Source organism: Bufo gargarizans, chromosome 3, assembly GCF_014858855.1.
Source record: "Bufo gargarizans isolate SCDJY-AF-19 chromosome 3, ASM1485885v1, whole genome shotgun sequence".
Taxonomy (NCBI): domain Eukaryota; kingdom Metazoa; phylum Chordata; class Amphibia; order Anura; family Bufonidae; genus Bufo; species Bufo gargarizans.
Window position 1 is genome coordinate 158,011,669 of NC_058082.1, and position 23,710 is coordinate 158,035,378.

Sequence of the window (23,710 nt, forward strand, 5' to 3'; positions counted from 1 at the left end):
GAAGGTTGTTACACAGTGTGAATGCTTATGACAATATATCCACCCACAATAAAAAGGTAAATTTGTACTTTAAAAGGGGTCAGCAGATTTGACCATGCTAGACTGCTGGCGGCACAAGGAAGGGGCTGGGTAGAGGAGGACAAACATACCTTTTGTGAAGGTTCTTTCATCAGGGAAAATGCAAATATGAACTTTTATTCTATCAAATTCTGCTCCTTAAGTGCACTGGAGGCGGTGCTTCACTGAAGTGCTCTCCGCATTGAGCTGCTTCACAGCCCCCACCTTCTGCTTCGAGTGACAGCTGTAGCAACCATCCAGAATACACCTTTAAGGAACAGAATAAAGGCTCATTCTCACTACTCCTGATGACTTACCCAGCCCTGTAAGCAGTTTAGCGTCATCAAAACTGCTGAGATTCCCTTTAAATTAGCACTTTTTTTTCCTGCAAGAAGAAGTATAGAAACTCACCCACATCCCTGCTCACATGTCACTGGTCGCTTTGGATTATGTTCACAGTCGTTGAGGTGAGACATGAGGTTGTCCAGTCGCACAATGGTGGTACAGCCAAAAACAGCGTTGTCACATGTGATCTGGAGCTTTGAGAGCATATTCCGCATGATGCGGGGGACTGGGCGTAGATGTGCTACTGTAACAACGCTGCGGTCCACAGGACAGGTCTGCTGTTGAGAGAACCACTGTGTGATGCAGGCATTGCAGAAGGCGTGCTCACAATGAGGAGCCTGAGAAGGAAAAGAAGTCAAAATGAAAACCAATATATTTGCCATAAATGCTAGTCTACAAAAAAGTTGAAACTTAAAACGTTTATAACCGGCAGACAATCACTGATACTGACAGAAGTGATCCAGGATGAGCGCTCCCTTCTTTCACAGTAGGGAGTCACTAGTTCCAATACGAACAATATTTAGGCTTTCATATATTGATCATATACCGTTTAAATACTTTATATCTACAACCTATATAATTAAGGCTACTTTCACACTCGCGTTTGGTGCGGATCAGTTATTCATCTGCAGACGGATCCGTTCAGATAATACAACCGTCTGCATTATCTTTAACATAGCCAAGATGGATCCGCCTTGAGCATCATTGAAAGTCTATGGAGGACGGATCAGTTCTCTATTGTGCCAGATTGTGTCATAGAAAACGGATCCGTCCCCATTGACTTAAATTGTGTGTCAGAACTGATCCGTTTGGCTCAGTTTAGTCAGACGGACACCAAAACGCTGCAAACAGAATGGAGACGGAACGGTGGCAAACTGACACATTCTGAGCGGATCCTTTTCCATTCAGAATGCCTTAGGGCAAAACTGATCCTTTTTGGACCGCTTTTGCGAGATCCGTTCAGGGCTCTCAAACGGAAAGGAAAAACGCGAATGTGAAAGTAGACTTAGTCGGCCCTTTTAAGCCGATTACTTTTATTAGTGCACTTTTAGTGAACTTTTAGTAGTTCCCTGAGCAAGGCTGTTCTGTCAATGCATAGATTTAATAATTAACTGATTTAAATGCCATTTTTTCTGCTACATACTGCAAACATAAGAATAACATTTCCCACAATGGGGGGAAAAAAGGGAAAGGCACCAAAAAAAGTACTATATCATGAAATTTTATTTAATAGTTAAAATAAATAAAAACATTTAGCCAACTAGGACAGGGTCAGATTGTGTGGTCCGAAACATGTAGATTGTATACCCGATCTTGCAACTGGAGGACTTTACTGCATGAAATAAAAAGGATTTCAAGAAGCTGGACTTCACCCTTAGAGTATTTGCACGGCAGAGTCCGTGCTTCTATAGCAATCAACGCAGGTGAGCGCTGCCAGTTATCCATTTTCTGATTAGGACAGAGCTCAAATTTTAAGTTAAATACATGTTGCTTTGTGTACAGTGTTAGAGTGGAAAAATAGGATATCTAGAAACTGTAAGACACACTGGACCATAAGACACACCTAGGTTGTACAAAGAAATGGGACGGACTCATTCAGAACTTTATGACAGCAACACATCTGAAAAAGATAGGGACAGAGGAAACAAAAAGGATGAAAGTAGTACCAGTATAAAACAGCTGGAGGAGCAATCTGCTACAAAATCACTTGACCGAGTATAAAAGAAAAAGCATGTTCGAGAGGCAGGGTCTCTTAGAAACAAAGGGCAGAGGTTCACCAATCTGAAGAAAACTTAAAATTCTGACAAATGTTCAATATGCAATTGCAAACACCATCTGTAGTACATACTATAAATATCAAGATTCAGAAAATCTGGGGAATCCCATGTGTGCAAGGGACAAGGCCTACACAGTCAATATTGGATGCTCATGATTACGCAAGCAGCGTTCAGGTGTCCGCCTGCTGAGCGGAGCGGACACCTGATGCATTCTGAGCGGATCCGCATCCACTCAGAATGCATTAGGGCAGTACGGATCCGTTCGGGGCCGCTTGTGAGAGCCTTCAAAACGGAACTCACAAGCGGAGCCCCGAACGCTAGTGTGAAAGTAGCCCAAGTGTAATTAGGGCTTCCCTCAAGGAGTCAGGCAATCTCCCCAACTCCCTCGAGGCAGTCCACATTTTGAGCAATTTTGGGATCGGTATTTCTCTATATTGAGCATAAAATTTCAAATTGAATGCCATCTATACCTGGGGTCTTGTTTTTAGTTAATATTAGCTTGATAATATTTTATCCACTTCTGTAGGGTCAAGGGGGCGTTCCAAAACTTCCCTTTGTTCCAATGTTAAGGGGGCAATTGTTTTATCCAGGAACTGCTGTATTTGCTTCATGTTTTCTTTTATCTTACTACTGTATATATTCTCAAAATATTCCTTAAGTAAAACTAACTTGGCTAGCTTTTTACCAGGTATATGTGCATAGATAGTTATCCCTGACAGTTTTCTTTTTGCTGTTCTGCTAGCAAAAACTATTAATCTTCCATTTTAGTTGCTTTATCTATCCATTCTTTATACATTTTGCTCTGTGGGGTCTAACTTTTTCTCATACCTCACCCCTTATTGTTCTAATTCCAGTATTTTCCTCCTTATGCCTTTCTTATAAATTACTGTATATTTTATGATAATCCCTCTAATGAAAGCCTTTGCAGTGTTCCAAACCATTAATTTCTGCTGAACCCTGATTTATATCAAAATATTCCCTAATCTCTTTCAAAATCTTAATCATGTATACCCATTATATTTATCCAAGCTATATTTAAATTCATCCCTCTTTTCCCCCCTCTAGCCATCGGGTTATGATCTGAAATCCCACATTGTCCATACCTAACCCGTTCAATATCCAGTGAACCCTTATTGTTAGTGAAAACTAAATCAATCCGCGATAAACTCCTGTGCGTTTTAGAAAAACATGAATATTTCTTTAGCCTTGGGTGCATTACCCTCCAAATATCGATCCATCCAAATTCTTCTGCGATACTTTTTAATTTAGATCCCGTACATTTCCCGTGTATATTCCCTAATCTACATCCATCTAATTCACCATCCATTACGTTGTTAAAGTCTCCCATTACCAAAAGTGATTTATCCCCTGCATTAAGGGCAAAGTTGTGAATTAAAAGTAAAACCTGTTTTAAAGGATGGCGGTATATTAACCTTTACTATTACCCACGCTTTCCCTTCTAATATACAATCCATAGTGACATAACAACCTTCTTTAACTATCTCAGTTCTTACTATTTTAATGTCTATATCTCGATGTATTAGTATACTCACCCCTCTTGCATATGAGGAATAGACGGAACATTGGATCCAAGGTCTACTCACCCCTCCCATAGTCTCGCTTGTCAAATGTGTCTCCTGTAAACAGACTATAGCGGGGAGAGACCTTTGTATTGCATCAAACACTGCGGCCCTCTTTACACCCCTACTCAACCCCCTAATATTCCATGAGATTATTCTCATAGAAAACCAATTGGTATTGGCTACCCATTGCCTAGTTTATTAATTGCCAATCGGGGGGGGGGGGGGGGGGGCACGTGGGGCACAGATGACACGGAGTAACAGAGGGAGGAGAAGGGAAAAAATAAAATAAAAAATGAATATTGCCATACGTTATTAATAATTTTCGTTCAGTAGATTTAGCAAAAAACATACTTTTAAGATGAGCTAATTACCTGTCTACCAGCAAGTAGGGCGTCTACTTGCTGGTAGCAGCCGCAGAAAACCGCCCCCTCCTTTTGTTGATTGACAGTGCCAGCCGCGATCTCCTCCTCCAGCCGGCCCAGTCAGCATTTCAAACATCGCGCGCCTGTGTTGATTCGGCGCAGGCGCTCTGAGATAAAGAGGCGAGCCTTCTCAGCACTCCCTCCGTGCGCCTGCGCCGAGATTTTTTTTATTGCCAAACTACAGTTCTTTATTTCTTGAAATAAATCTTGCAGACTAGGCATCTGCTCCCCTTTATTAGGGTTCTTTTCTTCCACCTCTTTCAACCGTTTACTACCTCTCTCCCCATACCAGAAATCCTCCCCAGGTGTTTTCAAATTAACATTCTCTGCCGAACTAAAGGATTCCCCCTCAGGTTCCTGGAGCGTATCATTTTTCTTTTCCTAGAGGGACTAATCTGTCCACGCCCATTAGTCAATGATAGTTGCTTATACTTTTCTACTTTTAACATTGGGGAAATTGAGGAGTTTAACTCCAGTTGCCCCCTCCCCCTTTTCCCCATCCCCTGTCTGGCCATCTCTAGATTCTGCATTTAGGCCTACTCTGAACAAGAAAAGACGGCCAACACTGCAGGAGAAAACCTCCCAACCCCCCAATAAATACTTAAAGTAAAGTAACCTGGCAAACAATGGTGTTAGTCAGGTTAATACAGTTAGGCCAATTTTCCCCAGCTCGCCGTTTTTATTCCTCTGCAACTCATCCACCAATTTCATACAGTTAACCATTAAATATACTCCATTAAAGGAGGATACTCTTCAGTTATTTCAATTATTTAACCACCGGTCACATGAGGGTCAATAAGTTACCAACACAAAGTGAAATTATGTACATATCCCAAACAATCCCTGCTCACAGTCCATGTAGTATCATTAGTGTGGTTAAACTCAAATTCCAATTAGCAATTATTTGGGCTAGTTCAAGCCGCCCACAGGTGCAGACCACTCAGCTGAACTCACGATCCAACTGAATGGTAAACCCCGTTAAATGGACATCCAGTCAACTACTACAATTGATCCAACCCTGGTGCTTTCACAACCAACGAGACCAATTACAGTTATAGGACCAACAATAAATTAGATGGGTTAGTTCATAACATAAACGATCAGCATGATTAACACAGCTGGGGTTACAACAGCTCAGTATAACTAACACGACTGCGCTCCAATTAATATACTTAGCCCATTGGGCGGTCCCAAATGTCCCCACTCTCCAAAAGTTAGCAAACATGCGTTTTGTATGGCAGCTCTCAATTAGTTGGGTTAGTTCTCACAGCAGTTATCAAGTTTCAGTACTTCCCGACTATCTCTGTATGTCCATAACAATCCAGTTATATTATACAATTTATACACGTTAGTTTAGTTCCCATCACTTCACTGTAAGCCCCCCCGTCAGCCGCTCTTGGGGCCGGTTAACATGGACATCCCAAACCCACAAGACTCCACTCACGGTCCGCTGAGGCCTGGCAGCTATACATCTCACCTCTATACCGACTTCCAGCTCAAGGGGAAAGAAGAAATTAAATGCTGCGCAAGTCCTCCCAGCGCTAGCGAGTTACAATAGCAGCACTCCACACCACACAGGCTCCGAAGGCAGCCAGTCACATCTCACCCCCTCGACCTCAGGATATCAAAGCGGCAGGCAGAGACGGGACACCAGGCGGCAAAGCGGCTGAACAGTGGAGCAGCGGGGCACCTAAGGCGGCCTCTATTCCATCGAGGTGCTGGCTGAAGCTCGGCAGCAGGAAGGGAGGTGCGCACGTCACCTGCGGGCAGTCCGCACGCATGCTCCCTTTAAGCTTTCTTTTATTTTTTACACTTTATTTAATAACCATTTCCCCCCCTTAGGGGCCAGAACCTGGGATTTTTTAATCCCTTGTCCTATTCACCCTGAGAGCTCTATTATGGTGAATAGGACTTCACTCTCCCTGCTGCCCTGTGCTTTGTGCACAGGGCAGCAGGGAGCCGACTATGGCAGCCAGGGCTTCAGAAGCGTCCTGGCTGCCATGGTAACTGATCGGAGCCCCAGGATTACACTGCTGGGGCTCTGATCACAACTGACAATGAGGAGCGGAGGGGGACCCTGTGGCCACTGCCACAAATGATTTTAATACTGGGGGGGGTTGAGAGGTGCAGGCGCACTGTACCAATGAGAATTAACCCTTAATACAGGAGGTGGGTACTGGCAGCAGATCAGCGGCAGTTAACCCCTCAGGTTAACTGCCGCTGATCACAGCTCCCTGTCAGAGGCAGGGTGCTGGCTATACGATTCTGCTGCCGGCACCTGCCTCCTGTATTGTGTTATATGGGTCCAGACTTTAAGTAGCAAGCTACACAGAGCGGTGCCCAGAGATGTCCCTGCACTTATTCCTGGGCGCCGCTCAGTTCGCCCGCCGTGCCCCATTACTGTCACCTGCTCCATATGCTAATTACTATCGGAGCAATGGGGAGGAGACATCAGCTTCTCTCCTGGGCGTTCCTTCTCCCTGGCTGTTGCACTGTCAAATCGCAGCGCAGGGAGAAGGAACGCCCACATGATGTGGACCCACTGAGTCCTACCTACCTCCTCCGCTCCCTCGATGCCACCCCGCTCTCTGCCCCTGGGTAACTCCTTCTGGGGGCAGCCATGTGAGGGCAAATACCCAGGCACCAGGACAAAATTCCCGACCGCCATAGGGACCTGGGATTTGTCGAGCCTTGCCTTAACCAATAGAAAACATTGGCACATCAAGAGTCGAAAAATCTGGTAAAGACCCAGGACTGTTAAGCTGCTAGAATCTTACATCAGACAAGATTCTTCTCTCAAAACTCCAGCAACTGGTCTCCTCACATATTGTAGGGTTAAAGGGAACCTGTCACCAGGATTTTGTGTATAGAGCTGAGGACATGGGTTGCTAGATGGCCGCTAGCACAATACCCAGTCCCCACAGATCTGTGCGCTTTTATTGTGTAAAACAGATTTGATCCATATGCAAATTAACCTGAGATGTGTCCTGTATGTGAGAGGAGTCCAGCTTGAAGGAGCCCAGCACCGCCCCGCATCCTCCGAATCTCCTTGCTCCCCGACGTCAAAGCCAGAGCGTCGTAATCTCGTGATGCGCGAGCTAACGCATGCGCAGTTCCTTCCCTGAGGCTGATGCCAGCACAGGGAAGGAACACTGAGGACACTGCACATGCACTAGCTCACATATTGCGAGATTACGGCGCTCTGGCTTTCTTATGTCGGGGAGCAAGTTGAACTCCTCTCACATACAGGACACATCTCAGGTAATTTGCATATGGATCAAATAGTTTTGTTTTGTTTTTTTACACAAAAAAAAAAAAAAAGCACACAGAGCTATGGGGACTGGGTATTACGGATGTGCTAGCAGCCATCTAGCAACCCATGTCCTCAGCTCTATACACAAAATCCTGGTGACAGGTTCCCTTTAAGATGGAAATTCTGCAGAGAGGGAAGCCATTTCCTGCTGGTCAGGAATGGAAAAGTAAACATTTCAGCAGTCAGCAAAGTTTCCTTTTAGAATTTTTCTAAACAACTCCAGATTCCCTAAAAATAGGCAGGCAAATTTACAAAAGCCTAGAAGGTCTGCATTTCTTATGCAGTTCTTAAAAGTGCAGCTCTTGTGTACATGAAGTTTATTATCCTGCCCTGATCACACTGCTATAAGCCTCTTACATGACCTGACGGATGATCTATGGAAGGGAAGGTCCAATACTCTCAGCCTGCTTCAGGATCTGCTCAGACAAGTCTTACGCATATATTTGATGGGGCAAACATCGTACCGAACCTGGTTAATGCAAATGAAACTGAACTAGCCTCGTGAGATGCAAGACGCATGAGTGGTTTATTGACGAACAAGGAATCGTTAGTTTCTTGGCAGTGTTGATCTTCCTCAGTAACAGATCCATTCTTATAATATGGAGTAGTTTACTCACTTACAGATCACACAGAGGCGTGGTAGCAAACAATTAACGAGCGAATGTACAAACATTGCTCTCTAATACATTTCTGGTCGCAAAATCTTCATCCACAATAGTCATCTGCTGGCCTGCTACAAGCCTTAGGCAGTATAGTCTGTCCATCCTTTCTTGTGCACGCCAGTGTCACTGGCATAGCCCTACTTAGAGCGGTGACATTTGTACAGAAGCACTCAACACATCAGGCAAGCAACTAAATAATTAATAGGTGTTTGAAGTGCAAAACCATTACAGACATTCAAATACGTCTCATACATGGAGAAAAATGTGAAATGACACTGACATTGTAACTTGATTTTACAACCATAATGATAGGTTTGTCTGCTACACTAATGGAGGGTGGGACTCGAACTACAGCCACTAGCTACGTTATCTCCAAGCACCAAAAATACTTAGAGTCCCTAATGAGGTTTCCAGGTCCCCTACATCGCCCCAGTACCATAAGCTTTTCATTCTGCAGAGTAAGACTGCGGGTCATCTCAGACAGCATAAAGATCTGCATTGCTTTTCTTATACTACAGTTGGGAGCTGCAGTCTGAAAGAGGACCACAGATTCTTCAAGGATTTAACCTTGGTGCATTGCCCAGGATGGTGCGGATAGTACTGAAACCTCAAGACACCAGCTAGATCACCCATGTGACCCACATCTGTGTGCTATGGAAGCCCAGGACCGAAGTGCGGGTGGAGCGAGCATCCCACTGCCTACCTCACTCCGGTATGAATAGGTCCGTATTTTACAAATCTGTCTATGTTAGCTATGGCCAACAGACAAAACAGACCATCAACCCTGCTTATCCTGTGTCTGGGTTAACCCCTCAGGTCCCGGAGACGCACCCAAAGCTTACCACACACACAGTGTAACCATTTCAAAAGCAGATAGCCGTTCTCCCAAAACATGCCCTTCTCACATACCCTCCCCCTCAGTTCAGACCCTTAGGGGCAAACTCTTGACAACAAACAATGGGTCTGGGATAAGGCATCCGCATTGCCTTGCAGTCTCCCTGGTCTGTGCTCCACTGAGAAACTAAAATTTTGCAGGGACATGAACCACCTTGTGACTCTGGCATTCCTCTTTGGATCTACTCATCCAAGTGAGGGGTGAGTGATCCGTTATCAGACGGAAGTGTTGCACCAGCAAGTAGCACCATAGCGCCTCTAGGGCCCACTTTATCGCGAGACATTCCTTCGCTACGATACAATTTCTCGGCCGGTGCGAGTTTCCTGCTCAGGTAGGTAACGGGGTGTTCCTCTGTTCAGTTGAGACAGGACCGCTCCCAGCCCTACGTCTGACACATCCATCTGCACACAGTGGCGGATCCAGAGCCTGGTCTCGGGAGGGGCACTTTCAGATTATTTTCTGTCTGCCGCCACAAAACAATGGTGCTTATAGAACAGACTACACAGTGTAGAGGTATACTGTATATTGTGTGGCACAGTGTAGGCTATAAGTGTATAACAAACATATTTCACATGAAAACTTACAGTCACTTGGCTTGGCCCGGCCCTTGGGGATCTCGGACGCCACTTCCACACTTTGGCCGCGGGCTCGGTGGAGCTGATGTTGTGCTTTATACTAATGAGAAATATTTCATAATAAGGATTTGGAGAAGGGGCAGAGGGATAGCAGAGCAGGGAGAGGCTGGTGCTGCTACTAGGGGGTCATACCATGGAGTAATAAAGCCCACCATAATGCCCCCCCCCCCCCAGTAGTAATAATTCTCCTTATAATGTGACAGTGCAAAAAATACCCCCTTGTAATGTCCCCAGTTGAGCTAAAGTTCCCATAGTGCCCCCATAATGTGCCAGTATAAAATACCCCTATATAGTGCCCCTAGTAAGTGACCCCATAGTGCTCCACACCCTCCTTCCTCCTGGTGCTCCCCATAATGTACCAGTATAAAATGCTCCAGTAGATGCCCTCAGTGGCCCCCATAATTTGCAAGTATAAAATACCCCTCCTTAGTGCCCCCCGTAGATGACCCCATAGTACTCCTCTCCCCCCTTCCCCATAGTACCCACCATAATGTGTCCCAGTATAAAATTGTACTGTACATAGAGCTTATATAAAATACCCCTTCTTGGTGGCCTCAGTAGATGCCCCTATAGTGCCCCCAATCATGTGCCAGTATTAACAGCCCCCAGTAATAAGAGCCCCCCTGTGCCAGTAATAACAGCCCCCGCCAGTAAAAGTATTGTATATAATAAAAAAAAAAAAAAAAAAAAAAAACACACACAACAACATACTTCCCTCCATGTCAGCGATGCGATGCAGCCTCTTCTGGCCTGTGTCCCACGCTGTATGGCTCAGGCGGCGCGATGATGTCATCGCGCCGGCCACTGATGGGCTGCAGGCACTAGGCCGGCAGCCTGTCAGAGGAAGGGAAAGGGACATGCCTCTCCCTCCTGCCGCAGCACAGGCATCTGTATCGCTGTCCTGAGGACGGCGATACAGATGACCGCTTCCACAATGGACGCGCTCATCTCCCTGTGCCCCTCTTTAAAGCTTGGTATTATGAGGATGGGGGGGGGGGGGGGGGCAGGGGGAAATATGGAGCTGACAGTTTCTCTTCAAGGCCTGAAAAGCACTTTCTGCTTGTGCATTTCACCACACCATGACAGATGCTTTTCCTTTCAAAGGTCAGTCAGGTGTGCGGATACTGTGGCAATGTTGGGTTAGAAACCACTTTTAATACCAAGGAATGCTCTGACCTGTTTGGTGCTTACAGGTTGAGGCCATCCCTGGACAGCGTCAACCTTGTTGACCTGTGGTTTAATTATACCGTGCACAATCACATACCCCAAGTAGCATGTCTCCTCCATCCCGACAGCACACTTCTTGGGGTTTGCGGTCAGACTGGCTGCCCTTAGAGCGTTCACTACAGCCTGTACTTTGGCCAAGTGACTCTCCCAGTCATAGCTGAAGATGAGGATATCCAGATATGCTGAGGCGAATCTCCTGTGAGGCTTCAGCACTATGTCCATTAGACATTGGAATGTTGCGGGGGCCCTGTGAAGCCCGAACAGTAACACAACATAGTGAAAGACTCAGGAGTAATGAAGGCCGTTTTCTCTTTAGCACAGTCCGTCAGGGGTACTGGCCAGTATCCCTTGGCGAGATTGAGCCTAGTGAAATACCGGGCTCCTCCCAGTCTCTCAATAAGAGACCATAGACCCATTCAAAGGGAGAAAATCCAGTAGAAGCCTGTGGTACCTCACGGATTGCAAACATTAAATAGGGTAACATCCCAGTCTCTCCCATCCTTGTTCACCTCTCTAAAGTTTTATTAAACCTTTCTACTAACCCGTCTGAGTATGGTATACCGACATGTATCATTCGTCCGGAGTACTGCATACTCTATCTATACTTCGCTAGATTTATTTGCAGCTATCTAAAACAACATTTGTTTATGTGGGAATTATTTTAGCCAATATCGTTATATAAAAGTTACATTTTAAAGTAGGTTTAATACTCCAGTGATTTCTCAGTTTAGATACCTACTCAAATATGCATCTTACATTACTGTGAATGGTATACCGACATGCTTAATTGTTTTATGTTTAAATAGATGGGTTGGCTCACTCTATCAATCACAACGCGAGGGTGCTCCCCCAAAAAAAGATATCCCCAATCTTTCAGAATAGTTAGATACAAATAAAAATGACGTGAGGGGCACACCTGCACCTAGAAATCACATGGAAGGTCAGCCAAAAACGTATGTGTAACAATAATTTTATTAAACACACTATATGTACAGATTGTATATAAATATAAAATGAGGATCCTCAACTTTCACATAAATCAATAAGTAAATATAAAAATTAAAATATCTGTGCAACAATTTAAATTAGATTAAATGGTGCAGACTTGTTAGATGTCAAATGCACAAAGATAGAGGCGCACTGACTCTGTTTAAAGTTCTGACTATGGTCAGTGGTAGTATCCAATCTTGATTGAAAAAGTTTTCACAGCTTGTGTGACTTGCTTTGCTGAAAACCCGCTCTATGTAGCTGGTATATAGTCTAATAATGCCGCACCTGTGTGGCCGGTAAAGGTGTTTGTATGAACAGTCTTTATAGTGAGGTTTTTTCACAGCCCGTATCTCTGAAACTGTTATTAAACCGTACTTAATGTACCCACATTACTCACTGTTCTGATGCGGTACAATACCCGATCCTCCGTGCTTAGCGTAGCGTCCCACGTGTTACAGCATCGGTGGTCTGGGTTCCGGTCTATTCTTTTTAACTGACGGGCGGATTATTAAGACAGAGTAAGCAGTGATTGAGACGCCGGGGTCAAACGTATTTGGGACCCGATGTAAATTTCGGCGTTGTTTAGTGTCTTTGATTCAAGGCACTTTGCCACTTCACCGCTTATATTCCTTTCTGTCCAATGTGTGGATAAGCGCTTCCGGAAGTTCTGTAGTGGTGCGCAGGTAAATCCGCTGCGGCTTTTTTCCTTTTTGGTTGAGACTTGTTACCAGACGCGTTTCGGAGTTGGCAGTGACTCCTTCCTCAGTGGTCCTGAGGAAGGAGTCACTGCCAACTCCGAAACGCGTCTGGTAACAAGTCTCAACCAAAAAGGAAAAAAGCCGCAGCGGATTTACCTGCGCACCACTACAGAACTTCCGGAAGCGCTTATCCACACATTGGACAGAAAGGAATATAAGCGGTGAAGTGGCAAAGTGCCTTGAATCAAAGACACTAAACAACGCCGAAATTTACATCGGGTCCCAAATACGTTTGACCCCGGCGTCTCAATCACTGCTTACTCTGTCTTAATAATCCGCCCGTCAGTTAAAAAGAATAGACCGGAACCCAGACCACCGATGCTGTAACACGTGGGACGCTACGCTAAGCACGGAGGATCGGGTATTGTACCGCATCAGAACAGTGAGTAATGTGGGTACATTAAGTACGGTTTAATAACAGTTTCAGAGATACGGGCTGTGAAAAAACCTCACTATAAAGACTGTTCATACAAACACCTTTACCGGCCACACAGGTGCGGCATTATTAGACTATATACCAGCTACATAGAGCGGGTTTTCAGCAAAGCAAGTCACACAAGCTGTGAAAACTTTTTCAATCAAGATTGGATACTACCACTGACCATAATTGTTTTATGTTTAAGAGCTTACACAGTTCCTTGGCGACTTGATATGAAAGGGGTACCATGACGCGTACAGATCTCCTTTGGTAGACCCAGTCGGCAAAACATGGCGAATAGCTCCTGTAACGGATCTCCTGGCACCCCGACCGGGTACCTCCGTCGATGGATGCTCCTAGCGCTTCCCAAGTACTCCACTCGACACCGTAAGCACTGCAGACCCCACGAACCTCCAAAGCTTGGTTCTCCTACCCACCCTGGACCTACGACAAGGCTCCATGCTCCAGTGGGTGAAACTCTCTTCCTTCAGAGAGCGATGCAGGAACAAGTAACTGGAACAAGCTCTTACAAGAGCTAATAGTATAGCCAGGGGAGTATAGCAAATCTTCAGCGTATAGCAATCCCCAGTGTCTATCAGTTACCCAAACACCAGCCTCAACATGATTAAGGGTAAAACAGGAACTCTTTATTGAACACACAAGCATTGACTTACACACATTTTCTAACAAGGTTACCACACAGGGTTTTGTAAAAACCACCAATAAACACGTATAATACACTCAGACACTCCCACACAAAATCCTCCCCTCTGCCTGTGATACAATTAGCCCACACAATGGGTTGATGCAATTGTATCACAGGCAGGAGAATACACAATGTCTTCTGTCCTGGAGACAACCGAGGCGCAATTCAATGATCTCTCAGGACAAAGGGAAATCGCCAATACACACGTGGAGACAATAGGACAGACATCACCACTCAAAATATACAATGTCCCACCCTTTACAGTACACAGACATTTAACATATCCCAAAATGCCACGAATTAGACCAGGGGTTCAAACGTTAGTAAAAGTCCTTTGTGAACAAAGGGAGCCTGGCTGATGAGGGCTCATAATCCTGGGGCAAGAGGCTGGTAGCCAGGCTTCACCACCCAGTGACGAGGTTGGTTTCGTAACAGCTCCTTAGCTAGGAGCTTCACCAATCTGTGCCGTAGTGGGATAGCTTCAAGATAACCGGCAGTGTAGTCCATCACTACCAGTATATGCTGATGCCACTGGGCAGACTTAACCAATGGACCTACCAAGTCCATGGCAATCCTTTCAAACGGGACCTTGATGATGGGTAGTGGTCCCAGCAGACTCCGTAGATATGCCAATTGCATGCTCCTGTGGCACTCTGGACATGATTCACAATTTCGTTTAACCTTACTGTATACCCCTGGCCAATAAAACCGCCTCAGGATGCGGTCCAGCATTTGTGACGCCTAGGTGCCTTCTGAGCACATGTTTATGGGCCAACACCAGCACTGTTTGGGGATAAGGCTGGGGTACCAGCAGTTGCTCCCAGGCCTCACCCCACAGCCTGTCAACCGAGTATAACAGTTCTTGGCTGACCATGAAGTGGGGAAATATCTGATCAGCATGCTGCAGTACCCCATTTTCCCTAGCCTGGACCAGAGTGGGGTCCTGGAGCTGAAGTTGTCACGTGATACCTCCAAATCAGACAACTGCTGCCCGGTCACTAACTCCTCAGTCTCACCAGCCATTATGTCTAGGGGGAAATATGGAGCTGACAGTTTCTCTACTGGTCACACCTACAGCAGGAACACCAGAGTCCGGGTCATTGGGCTCCGGGTCTAGGTCTTGACCCTTCTGTGTCATCTTTGCCCAACGCCTCCACACCAGCACTGAGATTTTTAGGGAGGGACCACAGCAGAAAGAACTTTCGTCAAGACGCCAGATCCTGGTTAGCCATAACAAAGTTTAGTGTCTAAAAGAAGATTATGGGGATAGACCATAGGAGCGGCTGCTAAATGGTTTTCCAGCTGGTTAATCCACATGGAAAGGGACCTAGCTGTGCAGGTGGCAGCAATATCAGGTCTAAACATAGCCGACACCGTCTCCCAAGATATTTTAAGGAGCCCTTCATTTATTTTATTTTTTTCCCATGGGTTTCTAAAGGACCCCCAATTGTCTTCAAGTGGGGGGGGGGGGGGGGGGGGGGCGGAAGAGAGAGGACTTTTGGAAATTCTGGTTTTAACAGAACATCAGTATCCTCCAGGGATCATTAGGGACAATTGGAGCAGCCAAAAGGAATCAGAGTCCCCAGAAAAAAGTTCTCCTTCATCAAAATCGATTACCAAAAAAAATAAAAAATAAAAATAATGGTGGATCTGTCCCAAACATGGACAGATGGAGAGGTGGGAGCCATACGTTGGTCTATTGCCGAATTTACCTCATCCCTAATAAGGGTTCTAAGGTTTTCCACAAATTATGGAGACTCTTCCGCTACTACCCTTTTAGTGCAGTGTGGACAGAACGGCTTTTTACAAGCACATACACCAAATGTCTGAACCTGCGGTTCCTCTCTGAGCAGGAATACTAGTGCAACAGTCATTTTTAGGGGGCATTCTGACTTCACCCTATTGGCTCCTCAGTACATGCAATAGAAAAACTAGACCCAAAAGGGAGTACCATCACTCGCACCCATTTCTCCAGCAATCAAATTTCTGGGATCGCAGAGCCATTTTAAAACTCTGCACCCTGCTTACACTGGCTCCGCCTCCACACCAACTCAGAGCTCTCCTCTTCCTCCTTGCCACGGCCCTGGCTGGTCTGCCCGACCAGTACTGGCAGAGGAAAGGGCAATGTGGCGCGCTTCCGGAATCCTCCTGCCCAGAGGATTCCACCTGCAAAGACGCGCATGGCGTCAATCCCCTCTACACAGGGGTAGGAACAGCCCGGTACTTACACCGAGGTAAGGAGAGAAGGAGAGCCCATGCTCCACCCGGCGCCTCTGTCCCCTGCTCAGCCCTCCCAAGAAGGGGAAGAATCCTAGACTAAGCGTCCAACTTCCAGCCAGTGCACTGGCAAGGATTCCACCAGTCCTGAGGGACAGGAAACAACTGGAGTGGGAATGAGGAGGGGGGGGGTCTTTATTTGGGCTCCCACTGTTTCCTGTCCCTGGGAGGCAGTCTCAAGCTCCTATCAGTGCCAATGTGGAGGCATTAGGGAAACCGTATCATCTGCAGGCAGCATGTTCTAGAGCAGGAGAAGCAGAGAAGATTGATAGGTTTTATTGGAAAAGATTCAGTAAAACTTTTTTTAAAGTTATAGCTGTAGCCCTGTGAACAGCTATGGGTGCAGGAGGGAGGCGTTATCTGTGACTGACAGCTATCTCCGTGTGCACACAATGTTATTAATCACCGATTACCCCTCCCTCCTGCACCAATAGGCATTTACAGAAGGTAGAGATATAAATGTATAAAGTTACAGGTCTTACTGAACCTTTTACCCTTAAACTATATCAATCTGCTCAGCTCCTCCTGCTCTACAATGTGGTGCTGTCAGATTGCATGGCATTTTTGGAGACTAGCTGAGGCAGGTCTGAATGACCAAAAAAGGAAACAAAACTACCGTATTTTTTGCCCTATAAGATGCACCTATGTTTTTGAGAAGGAAAAGGAAAAAAAAAAAAAAAAAAGAAATTTGAACCAAAAGGCGTGCTTTTGAACTAATGGTGGTCTGTGGCACGGGGGCTCGCAGTGTGACTCACTACTTCACGCACATACGCCGCCTGCTTCATTCACAAAGTGGGCGGAGCAGGCGCGTGACGTAGTGCGATTGCACCGGGCACCGCTGCCATTACAGAACCAGATCCCGGCCCCCAGCCCCTCCTCACTCATCCGATACACCCGATGGCCGCAGCATTCGCCCCATAAAGTCTTATAGGGCGAAAAATATGGTACTTCCAATGTTTTACAAACAAAAATCATAGCTTTGGAGGGGTCAGCCCTAGAGACATTCAATTGCAGATATTAAATTCACTTTACTTGAAGGGGTTGGCCACCTTCTGGTTACTATTGACATGCTTGTAAGATGACTGCATGACACTAATATAGCCTTTATGAAATATAGGAAAAGGCACAGATTTTTAATAAGGTATGTCACTTGTTTTCCAAGTCTTTTGTGCTGTCCACTGGAAGGTCCTGTCTATAAGATGGCCGCTAATGTAGGGTCATGTGATCAGACTTATTACTCAGCCTCCCCTAACACACTGCACTAGACTCCTAGTAGTGCTGGTGCAGTGTATTTGAATAGAAGAGATGTCACATGGAGATTACCCTTGTCACATGACCTCCATCAACAGCCATTTTATGGACAAGACCTCTGTCTGAGCATCACAATAGACTTAGCAAACAAGAGTACATACCTTATGAAATATAAAGCATGGTGAATATAATGAAAGCCTATATTATTGTTGCTATACAAACAGTCGTTAAAGGGACCAACCCCTTGAGGTGTATTCAGACAGTGTGGTTAAAATTACTTGCCGTCGTGGAGGATTCATAAAAAGGAAATTACTGGTTATACCATGAGAGATCACCCACCTCCAACCAGGTAGGGACAGGAGCAATAAAATTTGACCCTCCTCAGTGTCTTTCTGGACCGACAGCCTAGAGTCTTTCATCCAAACACAAACTTCTTCCTATACATATTTAAATGTTATTTATTTTTTGGGGCCGCAAAGGGGCTATCAAGATGACATGAGTTTTTTTTTTTTTTTTTATGAACCCTGGAAAAAATAAATAAAATCAGCAGAAAAGGGAGGAAATGCATATGCAAGATGAAAAAAAATAAATAAAAATAAATCCATCTTTGGGCCAACGTTTCAGTTGATTGAGTTAAGGGAGAAAAACTTTAGCTTTGCCTTCTTTGCTGACGCGAACAGGTCTACTTAGAGTTCCCCATCTGTCCGCTATCTGGAGAAAAATCTGCTACTCCATTTTGATGAATTTAGGGGAACCCCGCTTACAAAGTTTGCTTTTACGTTTTAAATGTACTGCAGACAGGGACCTCAGATGAATCTCTGCCCAAGAAAAGATCTTTTCCACCACTTGATTTAGGGCTACACTCCTTGTTCCTCCCTGTCGGTTTAAATAGGCATCTACTGTCGTGTTGTCCGCTCTCACTTGTATGTCTTTTCCTTCTATGTTTTGAGATGGAGCATTTACCGCCTGAAAGAATGCGGTTAATTCCTTCCAATTGGGAGGATAGAAGGATTGGTTCCTTGGACCATTGACCTTGACTGTTGAGAGCAATGAGGCGCCCCCCCTTCCCCACCAGAAAGTCTCCTTTTAGCAGATTGTATAGACTCCATTTTAAAATTTCATATCTAATGAATTTGTTCAGGCTCTTCAAGTTTATTATCAGATGGAATTTCCAGTTTTGTTTTATTACAATTGCTTTTAGAGTCAACAGCTCCAAAATGCCCCCCTCCAGTTTCTCTTGTAGAAAGGATGATTTCTGGATCGGGGTTACCTTGAACACATCTATAGGTGGAGGAAGACTAAAATAAAGGTCGTAGTCTAATAATATTTAGAACCCATGGAGTCAAGGTAATTTCTTCCCATTCCTTTGCAAAGGAGTTTAATCTTCCGCCCACCTGATGTCTGGAATAATTGTTTAGAGGTTTCAGAGCTCTTGGCGTTAAACGAGAAACATCTCCCCCTTCAAATTTTTTGACCTTTATCAGATCTTTTAAACTGAAACCTCCCTTTTTACCCTTCCAAAAAGGGAAATTTCCTTTTATTTGTTACCGCCAGAGAGGATTTATTTTTTTAAGTCAGTCTTCTCCAGGTCCTGACCAAACATTACATTTCCATGAAAAGGAGACTACATCCCTTCATTTTTGAGCTGATGCCTCCCATCCAAGATTTTAACCACTAAGCCCTTCTAGATACCACAAATAAAGCTGTAGTTCTTGCCGCCATCCTAACGGACTCTGCGTTCGCGTCCGACAATAAGTCTACTGCCTTCAATAAAAGAGGGAAGGAGTCCTTTAAGGAAGCATAGGGAGTGTTTCCTTTCATAAGAGACAATTGCTGCAACCACCTTTTAAGAGATCTAGCAACCTATGCAGCAGCCAAATTAGGCTAAAGAGCTGGAGCTGACTCCGCAAAAAAAATTCAGACACAAATGTACTTTATCCATGGGGTCTTTTAGGGACCCCATGTTCTCAAAAGGAAGGGCATTAGCACCTTTAACCAATTTGGAAAGGGAGATATTTACCTTAGGACAGGATGTTAAAAGTGCTTAGTATTCCTCATTGAAAGGGAGTCTACGCTCAATTGTCCTGGGAATTAATAACTTTCTATCAGGAGTCTTCCATTCCCATTTAATCATTTCATGCATGTTCTTATGAACCGGAAAAGCTTTTTTCGTTGTTCAATGCCACTAAACATTTCGTCCTGTACAGAACTTTGTACCTCCTCATCCGAGAGGTTCATGGTCGCTCTAACTGCTTTAATTCTTTAGTATCTTCAGAAGAAGAAAGAAAAAAAAAAAAAAAAAAAAAAAAAGTAATTCAGTATCAGACCCAGAGGAATCGTCCGAATCCTCAGACTCTAAATCTGAGTCCTGTTCTGAATCTGAGGAAGAAAAATAGGAGCGGACCATTTTAGGATCCCTGCGTCCAGATGTAGAGGGACCAGGATACAGAATTTTCAGTTAAGGCCAAATGCATTTCTTGTCTGATAAGGTCTCCTAGTTCTTTTCCAATACAGGGAACTAAATACTTTGCCATGTTAGAAGTTTCTTTGTGCAGGATTCAGGTAAATTTTAAAGAACAAATCACACATTTTCTAGGTTTAGGATTTGTTTTTGCTCTCTGGGCGCCATCTTTATCACTCTACATGCATACAGGATAAAGGAAGAGGTAACAAGTGGGTTAGCTTAACTAAATTATATAACCAGCATCTCTCCATGTGTACAGAGTCAGCCCCAGAGTGTTCTCCACTGAGTCAGTCCCCAGTTCAGACATGCTGACAGGCTACCACATAGTCGCCCTTACATGCAGACCTCAGATCAGAGAGAGACTTCAGCCTTGTTCAGCTCTGCCCCCTCCACACATCATCGTTTGGCCGTACGCCGGAAGTAGCCACTGGAACGCATGGCGGCTTCCTGTAATGTCACCGCTAGAGCCAAACCTATGAGATTGCGGCAGAGGGCATGCAGGTGACCGGAGGAATTCACAGAGTGTCTGGTCTCCACATGGAATCTTCTGCCCGACAAGTAGCAGACCCTCAAGCACCACAGGTACCCAACTAGGGAACGGGTGCTGATTGCCTTCCTCATGTGGCCAAGGCATAAAACTAAAAAACAGTTGCCTCTGTCTGCCTCCAGAGACAGTCCCACAGCATTTGCCATGAGAAAAAAAATAAAAAAAATCTGGTTCTATTTTGTGTGCTTTTCACACAGCCCTGCACCTATAGGAATTGCGTGAAAAACAGAAGGCATCTGGCTGCACTGCGCTTTTTGTAACTGATAGGTGCTGGGAGAGGTTGAGTGTTATTCAGTTTTTCTTCATGTGGGTGAAAAACACATTAAAACCCAATTGTAGACAAAACTGACTAAACTTAAAGGGAACCTGTCACCAGTTTTATGTTGTCCTAACTAAGGGCAGCATAAATAAGTGACTGATTTGCTTAGCAAAATGCTGGGTCACTTTCTTTAATTAATCCAGTCAATCTGCCAACATCTTGTATTGAAAAGCTCCAGCTGATAATTATGAGTCATGAATATTCATGAGCTCCTGACTCTCCCCACCTACCTGCTGCTGAATGACAGTTTGTTTCCATAGGAACCAGCAGCAGGTGGGCAGGGGAGTGGCTATTGCTCCGAATTAAATATACACTGGACTCAATGACATCACGCCGGACTCCAATCAGCTCATTAGCATGCGGCATCTTTGTGTGTATATTATGAGGTAACCATCTGTGACACCAGTAAGTGAATACATCTAAGGCACTTTTTAGTAGTTAATGATTGTATATAATTAGTTAGATTATAATCAAATATCCACATGACAGGTTCCCTTTAAATGTAAAACCCATCAGTTTTTCCCTGAACAGACCCAGACTCCTTCCATATCTCTTGTGTGAAATAGGCCTTGCTCTGACTGGAGTGCTCATTTATCTGTGATTGTAGGCCTAGGAAGCAAAGCCACAAGATGTCTCAAGCTTTTCCCTTTCATGAAATTGGTGAAGTAACACTTACTTGAACTGGCTCCTCCAAAACCCCACTGCAGATGGGGCAGATAAGATCTTCGTCCACATCACCCTGGAAGCGTGTTACATCATACCCCATCGCTCATCACCGACACTAAGCACTGTAGATAAAAAAAATAAAGAAATTACCGATAACTCCTTCAATACACTAGATCTCAGACCGTACACTTATCAGGATAAACTCTGAGGTCTTCATCCTAAGCACAGGCAACATGGCGTACCTGAAATGAATGCTTGCCAATGCACTGGTCTGTCAAGTTACAGTGGCCTTAGTTTATGAAATTTTCAACTAAAATGGTCTCAAGATAATGTAAATTGATAGCACCTACGGCATACTATGCCACAGAGTCCAGATTTATGGCACATCTGTGTGGCTGAAGGGTCAAGCCACTTAAAGTATTTACTGGTAAAACACCAGATTTCCTGAAGAACATGCATTGAGGCAGCTCAATACAGTAATACCTGTTCTGTACTGCCCTTTACTGGGCCAGGGTGAGCTGCTCCATGATTACCAGCGATCAGACACTTATCCATAAGTTAGGTGAGGAGTCTCAATCATTGGACATACCCTGAACTTTTTTTCTGTTGAGCAGGTACAGCACTGAACGCATCATTAATGTACATAAAAATGATCGGAAACAGATGATTTATTCCCCATCATTGAGCTGCAGGAGAGCTATATTACATGCAACAATCATCTACACTGCATGGGGATAAATGATCACTGCTGCAGTCACTCATCCCCATAGAAGTTCATCCCATGCCTGTTGACACAGGGCAATGTGCTGACCACAAACGACTATTTTTAGGTGCCACGTGAAAGATGCAGTAACCTGAAGAACAAACAGTTCCTTGTAGGAAAGCAGCTGCTCACAGGTAGTTTCCTCTCCTGGCACAAGTTTTTGCTGGAGAGGGGAGGGGGGGATGGCAAATAGTGACCAGCGATACTACTGCTGCAAACAGACTGCAGGCTTTGCAGAAGACGACTTGCCAGCCGGGGTCAGAATGTGGGAGACCCTCTGGATTGTCTGGGAGTATTGCATAAGAGGAGTGGCAATTATGCATTCATTTTTAAAATTATATTGTGGATTTTAATTATATTTTTTCACATTCTGACACAAGGGACGCCGTTTTAAAAAGGGCATCTGTCAGCAGTTTTGTACCCATGATGCTGGCTGACCTGTTGCACGTGTGCTTGGCAGCTGAAGGCATCTGTGTAGGTCCCATATTCATATCTGCCTGCATTGTGGAGAAAAATTATATTTTAATATATGCAAAATTAGCCTCTAGGAGCAACAGGGGGCGTTGCTGTTATAGAGGCTCTGCTCTCTGCAACTGCTGCCCCCCCTCCACTTTCATTGACAGGGCCAGGCAGGGAGAGTGTCATCACACCTGGCTCCATCAATTAAAGTGCCAAGCACACATGCAACAAGTTAGCCAGTGATAAAGGGAGATTTCGCGTATCGGAAGAGAGATTTATAGCTCCGTATTCCATCCCTTCTATTCCATTCCTAGACTGTTGCCCATATAACCCGGTTATTCTGTGCATTATATACACCCCTCCAGTCCTTCATATACCCCAGGAGTAACATACAACTCTCGCAGAGAGATATATTATCTATCCATCTCTTACTGATCACATATGACAAAGCAATGGACATTCTACATAAAGATACAGACACTACAAATAAGACCGTATATAGAGGACAACCCCACACACAGCTGCCTCAGTTCCTGCCCTCCCTGGATGCTAAGTAAATGTGGCTAATAATGTGTATGTATAAGGTATATTCAGAGTCCACCAATATACAGTCTACTGGATCTACTTTTCTACCCAACTCACATCCAGGACATGTACATAGAGACTCATGCACTAATAGCATATATAATCCACTGGTAATACAATTGCAGACTACAAATATCTATATGTACACATATTAAGTCTACTGGGATATTATACTTCTATACATACAAGCTTACATATAACTAAGCTTGCTCCTGAAGTGATGTTGGTCCAGGAACAGAGTGCGACTCCCAAGTTTCATGTCACCTATATGTTCCTGTGCCCGAGCCCCCACCATGGACTCCACCCTGTGACCACCCAAATCTCTTCCCAATCAGTTGGCCACGATAATGTTGTCCAAATGCTTTTACAATGTGCCCTTCCTGCCTTTGATATGCTAACAAGGGACAATGACCAAATTGCTACTGGCCATACTGATGTCACTAAATGGGCGAATACCACTGGATATCAATATACACCATATTTGTGTGGTATTCAGGCTGAGAGCCATATTTTCCGGTAACTGTTTTATAGGTACAAGTCTAATGATTTTTTTTTTTTTTACAGGGCATCTGTCAGCAAAGGTTTTCCGG

The 23,710-nt window shown here is 44.7% G+C and overlaps 1 protein-coding gene across 2 annotated transcripts in view; it reads right to left on the bottom strand.

The window, feature by feature from the left end:
- Positions 1-23,710, bottom strand: part of RNF41 (ring finger protein 41) — a 65,993-nt gene that overhangs the window by 20,897 nt on the left and 21,386 nt on the right. For both annotated transcript variants that reach the window (XM_044284971.1, XM_044284972.1), the window contains exons 2-3: positions 21,324-21,435; positions 469-740 (exon numbers count right to left, since the gene is read on the bottom strand). In XM_044284971.1, coding sequence (XP_044140906.1) covers positions 469-740; positions 21,324-21,413 — 362 coding nt within the window. In that variant the 5' untranslated portion in view covers positions 21,414-21,435. The remainder of the gene's footprint in view (positions 1-468; positions 741-21,323; positions 21,436-23,710) is intronic.